At 43.1% G+C, this 15,733-nt stretch overlaps 1 protein-coding gene across 3 annotated transcripts in view; it reads right to left on the bottom strand.

Moving 5' to 3' along the window:
* Positions 1–10,795: 10,795 nt before the first annotated feature.
* C1QTNF3 (C1q and TNF related 3) overlaps positions 10,796–15,733 on the bottom strand; it is a 32,511-nt gene continuing 27,573 nt past the window's right edge. For 2 of the 3 annotated variants that reach the window (XM_005221604.5, XM_010816812.4), the window contains exons 5-6: positions 14,775–14,874; positions 10,796–12,929 (exon numbers count right to left, since the gene is read on the bottom strand). In XM_005221604.5, coding sequence (XP_005221661.1) covers positions 12,770–12,929; positions 14,775–14,874 — 260 coding nt within the window. In that variant the 3' untranslated portion in view covers positions 10,796–12,769. 3 annotated transcript variants of the gene reach the window in all.

Below are 15,733 nucleotides of genomic sequence, written 5' to 3'. Positions count from 1 at the left end.
ACACAGGCAGAGATACAGACCCAGAGAGAAAGGGTATGGGCCTCCTCTCTCATGACACATGCAGTAGTGAAGTGCTTGAAATCAACTATATAGGACAGTTCTTCCAGGTCTTTGTTTACCTTTGGCCAGTTTTCTCGTTTCTTTTTTCACACTTGACTGGTCCTAGGACCCTCTCCAAGATGGGTGCACAACTCTTTGTTAAGATGGATCCCACCATGTAGGACTGTGGGTGCATGTCCACTCATTATGGGGTAGCAGCCCCTCCCTTTTTGACCTCCAAGGAGTCTTCCTGTGCATGTGCAGACAGGGAAGTTCTCCTTGACCTCAAGAGTGGTCATCTTATCTCTTTACTTCTGCAGAGCTCAGCTTCTGCCATTAGCTTTGTCCTTGGACAAAAATTCAATTTTACTCCATTTGACAAATAGCAGCTATCCAGTCTTAGGGCCCATCAGTTTTCTACCTTAATACAAGCTGAATTGTGTCTCTTTAAAATTCATATATTTAAGTTCTAACCCCAGTACTGTGACTGTATTTGGAGACAGAGCCTGTAGAGGTAATTAAGACAAAAAAGAGGTCATATGTGTGGGACCTAATCCAATAGGACTGGTGTCCTTATAAGAACAGATTAGGAAAACAAGGACCAAGGGACGACCGTGTGAAGACACAGCAGAAGGCAGCCGTCTGCAAGCCAAGAAGAGAAGCTTCAAAATAAAGCCTTCCCGTTGACCCATGATCTTGGACTTTTAGCTGTCAAAACTGTGAGAAAATAAATTTCTATTGTTTAAGCCACCCAGTCTGTTATTTTTTTCTGGAATTCCTTGCAAATTAATATATTCTCAGATCCATGGTTACAGATGAGGATCTAATGAGGTCGCTACTGAGGTTCTCAGGTCACCAAACAGACTATTTTCTATTCCAGAAAGTTACTTAGCCATGGAACCATGTTTCTTAAATTCTGGGTTTATTTAACATAATCAAAGGAAATCCAACCAGTCCATCCTAAAGGAGACCAGTCCTGAATGTTCACTGGAAGGACTGATGCTAAAGCCGAAACTCCAATACTTTGGCCACCTCATGCGAAGAGTTGACTCATTGGAAAAGAGCCTGATGCTGGGAGAGATTGGGGGCAGGAGGAGAAGGGGACAACAAAGGATGAGATGGCTGGATGGCATCACTGACTCGATGCACATGAGTTTGGGTGAACTCTGGGAGTTGGTGATGAACAGGGAAGCCTGGCGTGCTGCGATTTATGGGGTAACAAAGAGTCGGACATGACTGAGAAACTGAACTGAACTGAACTGAATCAATCTTGTGGCCAGGAATAACCATTAAGTCTATTCAATAAGTAAATTCTCTCAAGCCTGGTGTGTTGCAGTTCGTGAGGTCACAAAGAGTTGAACAGGACTTAACACCTGAACAACCAACTTCCTCTTAGCAAGTATGATTAATTTCTTTACCTACAGTCCAGTGGAGTCACATGCCCTTTTGTTTGGCCCCCCAGGGCTTCCCTGTACTAAACAGAGTGAATCGATCAAAAGTCAGCTACTTTCAACTCTTTCCAAAGCTTAAGTCTCCTTTAATGCTCACCTGCAGCTACCTAGCATTGCTCCTATTCACCTCACTGTTCAAGGCACAAGCACTCCCATGATTTTGACATATGGTCCACATATGAATGCTATAGCTATATTATTTATATACAATAATTATGGTTTTAATTTTCACAAACAATGTTACATTGCACCCACTTTTCTGAATTTACTTTTGCACTCCATATTGTGTTAACTGGTCTCCCCATTTCTATTCTTTCCTATTAGATCAACAGAGATTCTTGGCTTGAATACAAAAGAATTCACTGGAAGTCTATGAAGTAAAACTCACGTAAGTGTGTGAGAAAGCTGAATTCAGGCAATTGACAGGACTCAGGCTGCTGGAATCATGTTCAAGGTCAAGTGTGGAAGACTGATTAGGATAGAAATCTGCATAGTTTCCACACACCTCTGCCCATCTCTGAGGGATTCACATGAACCTGAGTCTGAGTCAGAAGGATAGAGGTACTAAATTGAAGGGTCTCCCACTGACACGTAGGATGGGATCATTAAAATTAAAACCATGACTGTGGTGGGTTGTGTTGACTGAAAAAAAAAAAAAAAAAAGCACAATGTGAGAGACGCGAGTTAAACTTTATTTGGGGGCAAAATGAGGACTGCAGCCTGGGAGACAGCACCTCAGATAGCTCTGATAGACTGCTCCAAAGAAGTAGTCTGGGAAGGTCAACATGTAAGATTTTGGTGAAGGGGTAGTTCAGTGAAGTTAAGCACTTACATTACAAAAGTTTTCTGCTAGTCATAAGGACCTGATGACCTAGATATGAAGAAATGCAGAGACTGGGATTATGAAATCAGTCCCTGTAAATATTTGGCTGTTTAAAGACATCTTCCTCTAGCCTCCTTGGAACACAAAGTGTCTCCTTTTCCACCCTGAATTCACCTCAGGGGATGTTGAAAGTTGCCAGCTGCAGCAGCACACAGCTCGATATCCTCGGGACACATGGCAAATGCCCTTGTTGTTGTTGTTCAGTCAGTCAGCCAGCTCAGTCGCTCAGTTGTGTCTGACTTTCCGTGACGCAGTGGACCACAGCACGCCAGGCCTCCCTGTCCATCAGCAACTCCCAGAGTCTACTCAAACTCATCTCCATTTTGTCAGTGGTGCCATCCAACCATCTCGTCCTCTGCCATCCCCTTCTCCTCCTGCCTTCAATCTTTCCCAGCTTCAGGGTCTTTTCAAATGAGTCAGCTCTTTGCATCAAATGGCCAAAGTATTGGAGTTTCAGTTTCAACATCAATCCTTCCAGTGAATACTCAGGACTGATCTCCTTTAGGATGGACTGGTTGGATCTCCTTGCAGTCCAAGGGACTCTCAAGAGTCTTCTCCAACACCACAGTTCAAAAGCATCAATTCTTCAGCTCTCAACTTTCATTATAGTCCAACTTTCACATCCATACATGACTACTGGAAAAACCATAGCCTTGACGAGATGGACCTTTGTTGGCAAAGTAATGTCTCTGCTTTTCAATATGCTGTCTAGGTTGGTCATAACTTTCCTTCCAAGTAAGTAAGTGTCTTTTAATTGCATGGCTGCAGTCACCATCTGCAGTGATTTTGGAGCCCCAAGATCAGCCACTGTTTCCACTGTTTCCCCATCTACTTCCCATGAAGTGATGGGACCAGATGCCATGATCTTAGTTTTCCAAATGTTGAGCTTTAAGCCAACTTTTTCACTTTCCTCTTTCACTTTCATCAAGAGGCTTTTTAGTTCCTCTTCACTTTCTGCCATAAGGGTGGTGTCATTTGCATATCTGAGGTTATTGATATGTCTCCTGGCAATCTTGATTCCAGCTTGTGCTTCTTCCAGCCCAGGGTTTCTTATGATGTACTCTGCATATAAGTTAAATAAGCAGGGTGACAATATACAGCCTTGACGTACTCCTTTTCCTATTTGGAACCAGTCTGTTGTTCCATGTCCACTTCTAACTGTTGCTTCCTGACCTGCATATAGGTTTCTCAAGAGGCAGGTCAGGTGGTCTGGTATTCCCATCTCTTTCAGAATTTTCCACAGTTTCTTGTGATCCACACAGTCAAAGGCTTTGGAATAGTCAATAAAGCAGAAGAAGATGTTTTTCTGGAACTCTCTTGCTTTTTTGATGATCCAGCAGATGTTGGCAATCTGATCTCTGGTTCCTCTGCCTTTTCTAAAACCAGCTTGAACATCTGGAAGTTTACGGTTCACGTGTTGTTGAAGCCTGGCTTGGAGAATTTTGAGCATTACTTTACTAGCGTGCGAGATGAGTGCAATTGTGTAGCAGTTTGAGCATTCTTTGGCATTATCTTTCTTTGGGATTGGAATGAAAACTGCCCTTTTCCAGTCCTGTGGCCACTGCTGAGTTTTCCAAATTTTCTGGCATATTGAGTGCAGCACTTTCACAGCATCATCTTTTAGGATTTGAAATAGCTCAACTGGAATTCCAACACCTGCACTAGCTTTGTTCATAGTGATGCTTCCTAAGGCCCACTTGACTTCACATTCCAGGATGTCTGGCTCTAGGTGAGTGATCACACTGTTGTGATTATCTGGGTCATGAAGATCTTTTTTTGTACAGTTCTTCTGTGTATTCTTGCCACCTCTTCTTAATATCTTTTGCTTCTGTTAGGTCCACACCATTTCTGTCCTTTATCAAGCCCATCTTTGCATGAAATGTTCCCTTGGTATCTCTAATTTTCTTGAAGAGATCTCTAGTCTTTCCCATTCTATTGTTTTCCTCTATTTCTTTGCACTGATCACTGAGGAAAACTGTATCTCTCCTTGCTATTTTTTGGAACTCTGCCTTCAAATGGGTATATCTTTCCTTTTCTCCTTTGCTTTTTGCTTCTCTTGTTTTCACAGCTATTTGTAAGGCCTCCTCAGACAGCCATTTTGCTCTTTTGCATTTCTTTTTCTTGGGGAGGGTCTTGATCCCTGTCTCTTGTACAATGTCACGAACCTCAGTCCATAGTTCATCAGGTACTCTGTCTATCAGATATAGTTCCTTAAATCTATTTCTCACTTCCACTGTACAATCATAAGGGATTTGATTTAGGTCATATCTGAATGGTCTATTGGTTTTCCCTACTTTCTTCAATTTAAATCTGAATTTGGCAATAAAGAGTTCATGGTCTGAGCCACAATCAGCTCCCAGTCTTGTTTTTGCTGACTGTATAGAACTTCTCCATCTTTGGCTGCAAAGAATGTAATCAATCTGATTTCAGTGTTGGCCATCTGGTGATGTCTATGTGTAGAGTCTTCTCTTGTGTTGTTGGAAGAGGGTGTTTGCTATGACCAGTGCGTTCTCTCGGCAAAACTCTATGAACCTTTGCCCTGCTGCATTCTGTACTCCATGGCCAAATTTGCCTGTTACTCCTACTTTTGCATTCCACTCCCCTCTAATGAAAAGGGCATCTTTTTCAGATGTTAGTTCTAAAAGATCTTGTAGGTCTTCATAGAACATTCAACTTCAGCTTCTTCAGCATTACTGGTTGGGGCATAGACTCGGATTACTGTGATATTGAATGGTTTGCCTTGGAAATGAACAGAGATCATTCTGTTGTTTTTCAGATTGCATCCAAGTACTGCATTTCAGACTGTTTTGTTGACTATTTTGGCTACTCCATTTCTTCTAAGGGATTCTTGCCCACAGTAGTAGATATAATGGTCATCTGAGTTAAATTCACCCATTCCAGTCCATTTGAGTTTGCTGAGTCCTAGAATGTTGATGTTCACTCTTGCCATCTCCTGTTTGACCACTTCCAATTTGCCTTGATTCATGGACCTAACATTCCAGGTTCCTATGCAATATTGCCCTTTACAGCATCGGACCTTGCTTCTATCACCAGCCACATCCACAACTGGGTATTGTTTTTGCTTTGGCTCTGTCTCTTCTTTCTTTCTGGAATTATTTCTCCACTGATCTCCAGTAGCATATTGGGCACCTACTGACCTGGGGAGTTCATCTTTCAGTGTCCTATCTTTTTGCCTTTTCATACTGTTCATGGGGTTCTCAAGGCAGAAGTGGTTTGCCATTCCCTTTTCCAATGAACCATGTTTTGTTAGAACTCACCACTAAGACCCGTCGGTCTTGGGTGGCCCTACACAGCTTGGCTTAGTTTCATTGAATTAGACAAGGCTGTGGTTCATGTGATTAGACTGGTTAGTTTCTGTGATTGTGGTTTCAGTTGGGAGACCTTGGGGATACCTAATTCTAGCCTGGGGGTCCCAGGAGGTGGACTTGCCTAAACCTGCCTAGCGATCTGGTCCCTGGGAGGTTGTCACGCCTCAGTCTGCTCTGGGATCCACCAGCTCAGGGTCCTAGGAGGTTGACCTGCCTTGACCTACCTAGGGATCTGGTCCCTGGGAGGTTATCACGCCTCGACCTGCCCAGGGACCCAATTCTCCGGAGGCTGACATGCCTTGACCTACCCGGGGATTCAATCTCCAGGAAGCTGTCATGCCTCAACCTGCCTGGGGAATCTGCACTCTGACCCAGGGACTCCTGACTGTCAAGTTGCAACAGTACTGGGTAGGATAAGCTTAAGAAAGACTCACCCTTAAGGAAGTCCACCCATGGAAATAGAAGGAAGCCTATTACTTGTGGGACTGTGCCCTATCTCAGCAATAACTCAGTAGCCCAACAAGAACCTCACTGACTTTCTCAAAAGCCTAAAAGCGGCCCTCCAAAAGTTTATCAATCTGGACTTCGACTCTTATGAGGGACAGGTGATTTTAATGGACAAATTCCTGTCCCAACGTGCATCACACACCTGAATAAAGTTACAACAGCTATAGCAGCAGGGCCCTGCTCCATCTTTAGATGAGATGGTCCAGACAGCCACCAATACCTCTTATAACAGAGAACAGGAGAGGGAGGCCAAGGCCCAGGAAACAGAGAGAAGGAAAGAGACAATGCAAGCTCAGATGCTGGCCGCCCTCCAAGGATTTGCCTCCTATGGCAAATCCCGAGTCCTTGAGGGATAAGGCATGAGGCAAATGCCTAATCTGTAGACAGGCCAGACAATGGGCCAAAGAGTGTCCAAACTGTGACAAGTCTCCTAAAATGGCTTGCTACAAATGTCATCAAATGGGACATTGGGCAGCACTTTGCCTTTGGGAGCCAAGAGCCTCAAGGTCAAGCATCAAGCCTACCCTCATGATGGTTCAACAGGACTGAAGTGGCCCACTATAGCCAGCCCACCTGTCACAGATAACCATCAAGGGGCTGGAGCCAAGGGTGCAACTGGATGTGGCAGGTAGGTCTGAGAATTTCTTGACTGACACAGGCTGCTACTTACTCTATCTTGACCTCCTGCTCCTTCTCCTCTCAAACCTGTACCATTTTGGGTGCTACAGGAAAAACAATTACAAAAACACTCACCTGAGCACTTTGTTGCTGGGGTGGACAAATATTTTCCCACCAGTTTCTGGTGGTCCCTGAGTGTCCTACTCGCTTATTGGGAAGAGACCTCTCCCTGCCTTCGAAATCTTGCACCTATTGCAGTCCTGATAGAAGATGTTTTAAAACTCTCCCTTGAGGGCAAACTATTTTTACTAGCCACCAAGTGAAACAACTCCTGAATCAGAGAGGCCATTTATGGATGTCTGTTCAAAGGATCCTCAGATATCAAGTAGTGCTGATGGAAAATCCAGGCCTCACTATATCCCCTTGTGAGGTTCTTAACCCAGCTACCTTCCTACCTACCCCCGAGGGCTCTCTCCCCTTTCACTCTTGCCTAGAAACCTTGGGCCACTGGACAAAACCCTGAGAGGGATTGTCAGAAGATCCTCTGACCAATCCTGAGGAAATCTGGTACACTGATGGAAGCAGCTTTGTCTTGGATGGAAAAAGAAGAGCTGGATATACAATAGTCTCCAATTTTGAGACCATAGAGGCTAAACATTTGCTACCAGGTACTTCAGCCCAACTGGCTGAGCTCATAGCCCTGACTTGAGCTTTAGAGCTGGGAAAAGGAAAAGAAGTAGCCATTTACACTGACTCCAAATCTGCCTTTCTGGTGCTACATGCACATGTTGTTATTTGGAAAGAAAGAGGCCACTTGACCACCCAAGGGTCCCCGATCAAGTATGGTGATCAAATCCTTAGACTCCTGGAGACAGTCCATCTGCCTGCTGAGGTTTCAGTCTCCCACTGTAAAGGACAGCATAAAGAGAGCATGGAAGTGGCATGAGGGAACCAAGCAGCTGATCAGGCAGCTAAGAGAGCAGCATTACAGAACAATGACCTAATAAGCATTGCCACCTTAGTTCCACAGACTAATTTGCCAGAAACTCCTTCATATACTGAAGGTGAGATTCTTAAAGCTAAGAGTGAGGGCTTTCAAGAGGATCATATGGGGTGGTTCCAAAAGGAGGGACTCCTTTTTCTGCCTGGGGCCGTCTAGTGGAAAGTTGGTTAATTCTTTACATGTCACCACTCATTTAGAGGAGAAGGCCCTCCGAAGATTACTAGAAAGGTCTTTCAAAGGAACAGGCCTCCAAACAACTACAAGGCAAGAAGTCTCCTCTTCTCCTACTTGCCAATCAAACAACCCCCAAGGAGCTCAAAAACTCCAGCTGGCCCAGCCCATCCAACAGTGTGGGACCTACCCAGGAGAGGACTGGCAGATGGGCTTCACCCAGATGCCAGTTTCTCAAGGGTATGAATACCTCCTAGTCATGATATGTACATTCACAGGATGTATGGAAGGTTTTCCCACTGGACTGAGAAGGCTGAGGAGGTGGTAAAAATATTGCTCCATGAAATCATTCTGAGATTTGGTCTGCCCGGGTCATTACAAAGTGAGAGTGGGACATCATTACTTGTAAGGTCACCCAAGGGGCCTCTAAAACATTGGCATTACTTCTTGCCTCCATTGTGCCTGGAGGCCTCAGTCTTCAGGAAAAGTAGAAAGAACCAACCAATTCTTAAAATCAGCAATAAAAACGATAACCCAGGAGACCTCCTTCAGATGGAAGGAGGCTTTACCAATAGCTCTCCTCTGCACCCATATTGCCCCTAAGGAACAGGTTGGTCTTAGTCCTTATGAGATGCTATATGGGAGACCTTTTGTTTATGTCAATGACCTCTTCCTAGATCCAGAGGCTCAGACCCTCCAGTCTTATACCATGGCCACTGGGCAATTCCAACAAGATATATGCTTGTGGGGTGTCAACCAGGACCCAAAAGATTCTAAAGAGCCACTATGCTCCAGGGACTCAAGTTCTAATTAAAGTCTGGAAAGATGGGTCCCCAAAGGCTCAACTCCAGCCCACACAGAAGGGCCCCTACCCTTTAGTATTTTCTATCCCCACAGAAGTCAAGGTACCAGGACAAGACTCCTGGATTCACTACTCATGAGTCAAGCCATGGAAGAAAACATAACAGCACACTCAATATACCTGTGAGCCCCTGGGAGCTCTCAGATACCTATTCAAGACTACAAATGAGTGCCATTCTAATGAGCACCCCCAAAATTAAGTTTCCAGGGATAAGATATCTTAGGATAGCTCTAAAGAGCCAACACAGCTTGGCAGGTGTTGTACTCCAAAATAGAGAGGAGACAGATCTGATCCCTGAACAAGGAGGGACTTGAGCCATCTTGAATGAGACGTCCTGTTTCTGGGTAAATACACCCAGCTAAATTAAAGAAAGTCTCATGGTCCTCAAGGAAAACATTCAGATCCTACAGGATCTCAAAGAATGAGCTGGAGAGTTCTCGGGGTGGCTACAATCTCACTTTGGGAAATCCTTCTCCTGACGAGGGGGAATTTGGTTGTGGCTAATGCCCCTACTAATCCCTGTTATCACCATATTGATGCTGCTTATGATTGCTCCATGTATTATCAACTGTCTAACCCATTTTGTCTCTGCCCAGGTCAACAAGCTACAACATGCAGTGACAGTTCAATAAGGATATATAAAACTACAGCCGACCACAGAAAATATCACTCACCCTTAGATGAACACTACTATAAAGACTCTGAGGCTTGAGACTAGCAAGAGGGGGAGGCCCAAAGCCCCTCACCATCCCAGCTCAGCAGGAAGTACCCAGAGAGACCTTGATGCCCCTATTCGAAAGAATTGGGCCTCCCATCTCTAGAGGGGGGAATGTTATATAATTAGAATAGGAGAAAGGAATCCAAAATGGCAGTGGCTAAAAGACAAAAAAAGGAAGAAACCCACGAAAATGGAACAAAGTAAAATCTGAGGACCTGAGTGAGAACCTCAGGTGAAACAAACAGCCCTCCTGGCTAGCCTAATTTACAGAGGGCAGGCTCAAGGAGAGGAGAAAAAACATAAAAAGAGGAGCCAAAATTGAGCCCCTCTCTTCTTTTGGGTTGGCCTGCCCTCATGCCTCATGGATGTATTTTCCTTTGCTTGCCAAATAAATCTGAGCTGTAACCAAGCTGTAACACTAGTCTACCATTTCAAATCTTTGCTGCAGTGAGACAGAATCGAGAAATTACACACTCCCCAGATAAAACCATCAGATCAGATCAGATCAGATCAGTCACTCAGTCATGTCTGACTCTTTGTGACCCCATGAATCCCAGCACGCCAGGCCTCCCTATCCATCACCAACTCCCAGAGTTCACTGAGACTCACGTCCATCGAGTCAGTGATGCCATCCAGCCATCTCATCCTCTGTCGTCCCCTTCTCCTCCTGCCCCCAATCCCTCCCAGCATCAGAGTCTTTTCCAATGAGTCAACTCTTCGCATGAGGTGGCCAAAGTACTGGAGTCTCAGCTTTAGCATCATTCCTTCCAAAGAAATCCCAGGGCTGATCTCCTTTAGGATGGAGTGGTTGGATCTCCTTGCAGTCCAAGGGACTCTAAAGAGTCTTCTCCAACACCACAGTTCAAAAGCATCAATTCTTCGGCGCTCAGCCTTCTTCACAGTCCAACTCTCACATCCATACATGACCACAGGAAAAACCATAGCCTTGACTAGATGGACCTTTGTTGGCAAAGTAATGTCTCTGCTTTTGAATATGCTATCTAGGTTGGTCATAACTTTCCTTCCAAGGAGTAAGCGTCTTTTAATTTCATGGCTGCAGTCACCATCTGCAGTGATTTTGGAGCCCAGAAAAATAAAGTCTGACACTGTTTCCACTGTTTCCCCATCTATTTCCCATGAAGTGATGGGACCGAATGCTATACTGACTTATAATTACATGATTATTCAACTTAATTAAAAACATTCTAAAATAGTACATTTAACAAAAGTGGGTTTATTTCCATGTAATACTTATTACATTTTTCTTACCTCAGTTTTATTTAAAGCCAGGTCAATATCTTACTCTAAATCACTTTATTAGTAATGCATGCTCTTTAGATATAAAGTCCTTCTGGAAAACATGCAACATTCAGTTACCTATTGGCAATGCACTTCAAGGAAAGTTTTGAAATTTGGTAAAAATAAACTTCAACCCCATGACCCCATACCAGGGTGAGGTGGGACGGGGAAAATATACACAAAATCACAAAGACATTACTGTCAAGCACCTTAGAGCTAATATCCATTTCACTTTAAAATAGCATTGCATATGGATTCAGGAAGAATTTCAAAATATTTGAAGATCAAAAGGAAAGAGTCAAAGACTGACATGAATGTGGAACACATTAAATTAGCTAACAGGGTAGCTCTCATTCATTATTTCCATTTCTAGCTATAGGGGGGTAATCAAATACAAGTAAATTTACAGTTAAAAAGCCTTTGTGAATATTCAAATTGTAACAGAAAATAAATTTAAGGGTTTGTTACTTCTAAGGGAATTCATTATGTAATATTTGTTAGATGGACATCTCTGTAGTGCATTTTAAATATGATTCAACATCAAGGTAAATTCATATTCCAATAATTCTTTGCTTAAAGTGAACTCATTTGGGGTTCTATCATCAGAATTTATGGCACATTCTCATGAGTATAGTTTTCGTGGCAAATTTAATCCTTTCAGAATTGATTTTGGGAAAGGAATAGGCAAAAGTCTAGCTGAATGGCTGCTCCATGAAAATGGATTAAATATGGTAATCAAAGAAGTCATATAACTTTTTAAAATACACAGATTTTAAAGAAAATTTGGCCCTACTATGCAGCTTGTGGGATCTTAGTTCCCTGACCAGGGATTGAACTCAGGCCTAGCAATGAAAGCACTGAGTCCTAACCTTTGGACCACCAGGAAATTCCCATATTATTTTCTATTTTTAAAAAGCTTAAGCAATTTTATGATATGTCTGCTGAGTGAAATGCCCTTATATTTTGTACACATCAGTTTGACTGCATATGACTGGGTTTACAATTCTTAAATACTCCATGCCAGTGTGTGTAAAGAATATTAGGCTAATTTCTAAGCGGACAGAAAAGTAGGTGATTACATTTGCACAATATGAACCTGCACTCACTGCCGGCCAGAGTCAACAGAGCTCTATTGTTATGCAAGAAACCCAATGGAAAAAGGGTCCATCTGATAATCTGACCTAATAAGTCCAATTTTGGATCATAGGAAAATTCTATTTCCAAAAATAAATGCTATTAGAAGTCAAGATTTAATTATAGCAGTATCCTTATTAAAAAGGAGTCAATTATTTGTGAGCATTGTGAATACTTCTGCTATCTAAAAGCTATCTGAAATTACTAAAAAATATCTACTTTATTCATGAATATTGACCCACTGGATCAAAGTGTTACTCCCCAGTTTAGACTTTACAAATATTTCTCGTACCTTGATCCAGGCAAATGCCCCCTATTCTTTTCTTGTCCCCACCATAATCACTGCACCCTATTCTCTGAAATGCTCCAAAGAATAAGGAAACCCAAACCTCAAGGGTTCCTGAAAGCTGTTATTAGAGCAGCCAAAACTCTTTGCAAATGACTTTTCTGATGGGAACAATCATTTCTAACCTGTATGAAGAGGGGAATTCCCTTTTAGGTGCCTAGAAAAGAGCAATAAAGGTTGCTGGGTATATTAGTCAAGGTCTCTTGGGAAGACTGTTTCGTGGTTTATTCTTCTGAGCCCCTGAGTCATCCCACATTTTTGATGTACCTGTACTGTGATTAGCAATGTAACCAATAAAAATGTTTTTAAATACAACATGTAGAGCCATCAACTCTAAAATCCCTTGGATCATGACAACACCATCTCAGCGATAAGTCTTCCCCGTAGTGGAGCTGGTCTATTGATAGTTTTACTTAGTTTCGAAGAGCAGGAAGCCTGCAAAGGTAGAGAAGCGCTGGTGGTCCCCATGAAGAGCGCCATTGCCCATTCTCAGCCACACCTCATCCCCTTTGGCCAGCTTCAGCACTGCATGGTTGCTGGATGTATCTGATTTCCCCTTTGTTTCATAGCTAAAAGGAAAAAGAAAATGCACCAACTACTTAGTCTTTGAAGAGAACAGTCAGATCTTAACCAAAATCTATCCCCGCTCTCTCCCAGAGTCCCATACATTTAGGTATAATCTGGATTAAATTCTCTAAATGACACATGAGCAGAAATTACATGTGCCACTTATAGAACTGGCCAGTAAAACTCCCACAAACCATCCCCCTTGATCCTTCCTCATTACGACTGTGTGGAATGCTAATGATAATGACCAGAATGAACTTGGAAACCTTTTGTTGAAACCTGAGTGCTTGAAGATTGTGGCATGAAAAGAAAAGGAATTTCTATCATGTTCAAGCCCTTGGGTCAATGTTAGAGCAGTTCAATCCACCTTAACTAACAATAGAATTTGTATCTAAAGAAGTGTGCTGCCCTAACCCAAACTAAAACATGTTGCATCAGCTCATGGTCAGGGATGGAGCAATGAGGAAATAGATATTGTGGGCTTCAAAGCTGGAGATCCCTGTCATGTTAGAGAAAACCATCTGGGAAAATGTGGTGACTTGGAGTAGAATGTCTGATGCATCAAAGCTTGTTGTTCTTTCCACCTTCTGACTATGGCAATGATAATGACCAGTGCAAATTTGGGAGTCAGTTTTACAGATGGCAGAAAAGCTTTTACCAGCCCACATCCCTCAGAAACCTGTTGGAGCAATCCTCCATCCAACTTCCACACATTCTCCTCCTCTCTTTCAACCCCATTGCTCCCCAACCTGGAACCAGCCAAGAAAAATAGAATTCTAATATGTTCAAGCCACAGTCTTCTAGATCTCTTTGTTGTAGCAGTTTCACCTATCTAACTCATCTTTTCTCTTTTGGCTTTTCAAATACACTATCTTACTAGAGGCCAGGTTCCAAAAGAAAAAAAAGATGGCAATCCCCACAAATCATCAAAAATAAAAAAAAGCAAACATAAAGTTTTTCACAGTTTCTCAACACCCATTTCTTTAATTATGGGAAAGGTGTTGGCTCTCTGCCTCTTCTCTACAACTTAAGCTTGCTGCTAAGCTGCTAAGTCACTTCAGTCATGTCCAACTCTGTGCGACCCCATAGACGGCAGCCCACCAGGCTCCCCCGTCCCTGGGATTCTCCAGGCAAGAACACTGGAGTGGGTTGCCATTTCCTTTTCCAATGCATGAAAATGAAAAGTGAAAGTGAAGTCACTCAGTCGTATCCGACTCTTAGCGACCCCATGGACTGCAGCCTACCAGGCTCCTCCATCCGTGGGATTTTCCAGGCAAGAGTACTAGAGTGGGGTGCCATTGCCTTCTCCAACATCTTAAGCTTACATCAGAGCAAAGTGCATTTTTTCTTTTTTATATGGACTTTTCTCCAAGGAGCCTTAGGGCCAGGTTGCTAAGATAAACATCAGAATTGCAACACAGCCTAAAGAGGGAGACTGGTTCCCAGCTCTTAATCGGCCAGCTTCAGGGATGATAGAGAAGGCCATCAAGAGAGCTAAACTCTAGGCAAACGGAGCAGAGAGTAGGAAAGGAGAAGGAAAGCCTGAGAGAGAAGGAAAGCCTGAGAGAGAAGGAAAGAAAGAGTTAAGAAAAGAATGCAAATAATTAGTTATGATGAGCGTTGCTAGTAATCAACTTAAGACCTCTTATCAACCTGCATGTTTTCAAGTTTATCAGATTCACTGCCCCACAAAGAGTAATGGTAATCTGACCATGTACTTGTGTATGGGAGCTCTGGATAACAAAGTTTGTGCTGGTCTCTGTTGAATCCTATTCACGTCCTGACATTGGCTATCCTTTGAGCAAACAATGGCAGCGTGCATACCTACGCTAGGAAAGACCACTTACCTGTACATGCTGAAGACCGTGTTGCCATTGTGCATGAGGTATACATACACTTCCTCCACATCCTCATGCTTCATCATGCTGAAGGTGAAGAAGTACACACCTGGAAGAGGCAGATATGAATCCACACTTATGTTAACTATTGAACACTGAGGACTGGGACCTCACATTCATGTCACTGGACTTCACATTTCATTTATTGCTATTCTAAGTGGTATGTAGGTTCTTTCTTTCTTTTTTTTTTTTTTGCTTGGTTCTGTCTGACTCTTTGCAACCACATGGACTGTAGCTCACCAGGCTCTTCTGTCCATGGAATTCTCCAGGCCATTTCCTTCTCCAGGGAATCTTCCCTTCCCAGCAATTGAAACTGGGTCTCTTATATTGAAAAGAGATTCTTTACCATCTGAGCTATCAGGGAAGCTCGTGTTTTTCGTGGTTTTTTTTTTTTGGCTGTCCTTGGTCTTAGTTACGGCACTCAGGATCTTCAGTCTTCATTGCGGCATGTGAGATCTTTAGTTTCAGCATGAGAACTCTTTGTTGTGCCATGTGGGATCTAGTTCCCTGACCAGGGATTGGACCTCAGGCCCCTGAACTGGGAGCACAGAGTCTTAGCCACTGGACCACTGGAGAATTCCTGTTATGTAGGTTCTTCTTGGCCTTTATTCCTATGAGTATCCATTTATCTGCTTGCACCTTCAAACTCCTTTAAATTTTTATGAGACTTTCTCAGTGCATAGAATAAGGTATAAAAGCCTGTCCCTTAGGTTTAGAGTAACCATCAGCAGCACCTTCCTCAGAACATATATGAACACAGTAGAGAGCCCAGCATGAAGGTACCCATGGCCTCCTGTGGCCTGACAAAATGACCCAAGGACAGCACTACCATTAACCAAAGATAAGGAAGTCATATGGCACAGAGAAACGTTCATCACTTCTAATGACTGCAGCGATTTCTCATGTTA

This window comes from Bos taurus, chromosome 20, assembly GCF_002263795.3.
Source record: "Bos taurus isolate L1 Dominette 01449 registration number 42190680 breed Hereford chromosome 20, ARS-UCD2.0, whole genome shotgun sequence".
Taxonomy (NCBI): Eukaryota; Metazoa; Chordata; class Mammalia; order Artiodactyla; family Bovidae; genus Bos; species Bos taurus.
The sequence above is the reverse complement of the archived record's forward strand: the minus strand, read 5'-3'. Positions and strand labels throughout refer to the sequence as shown.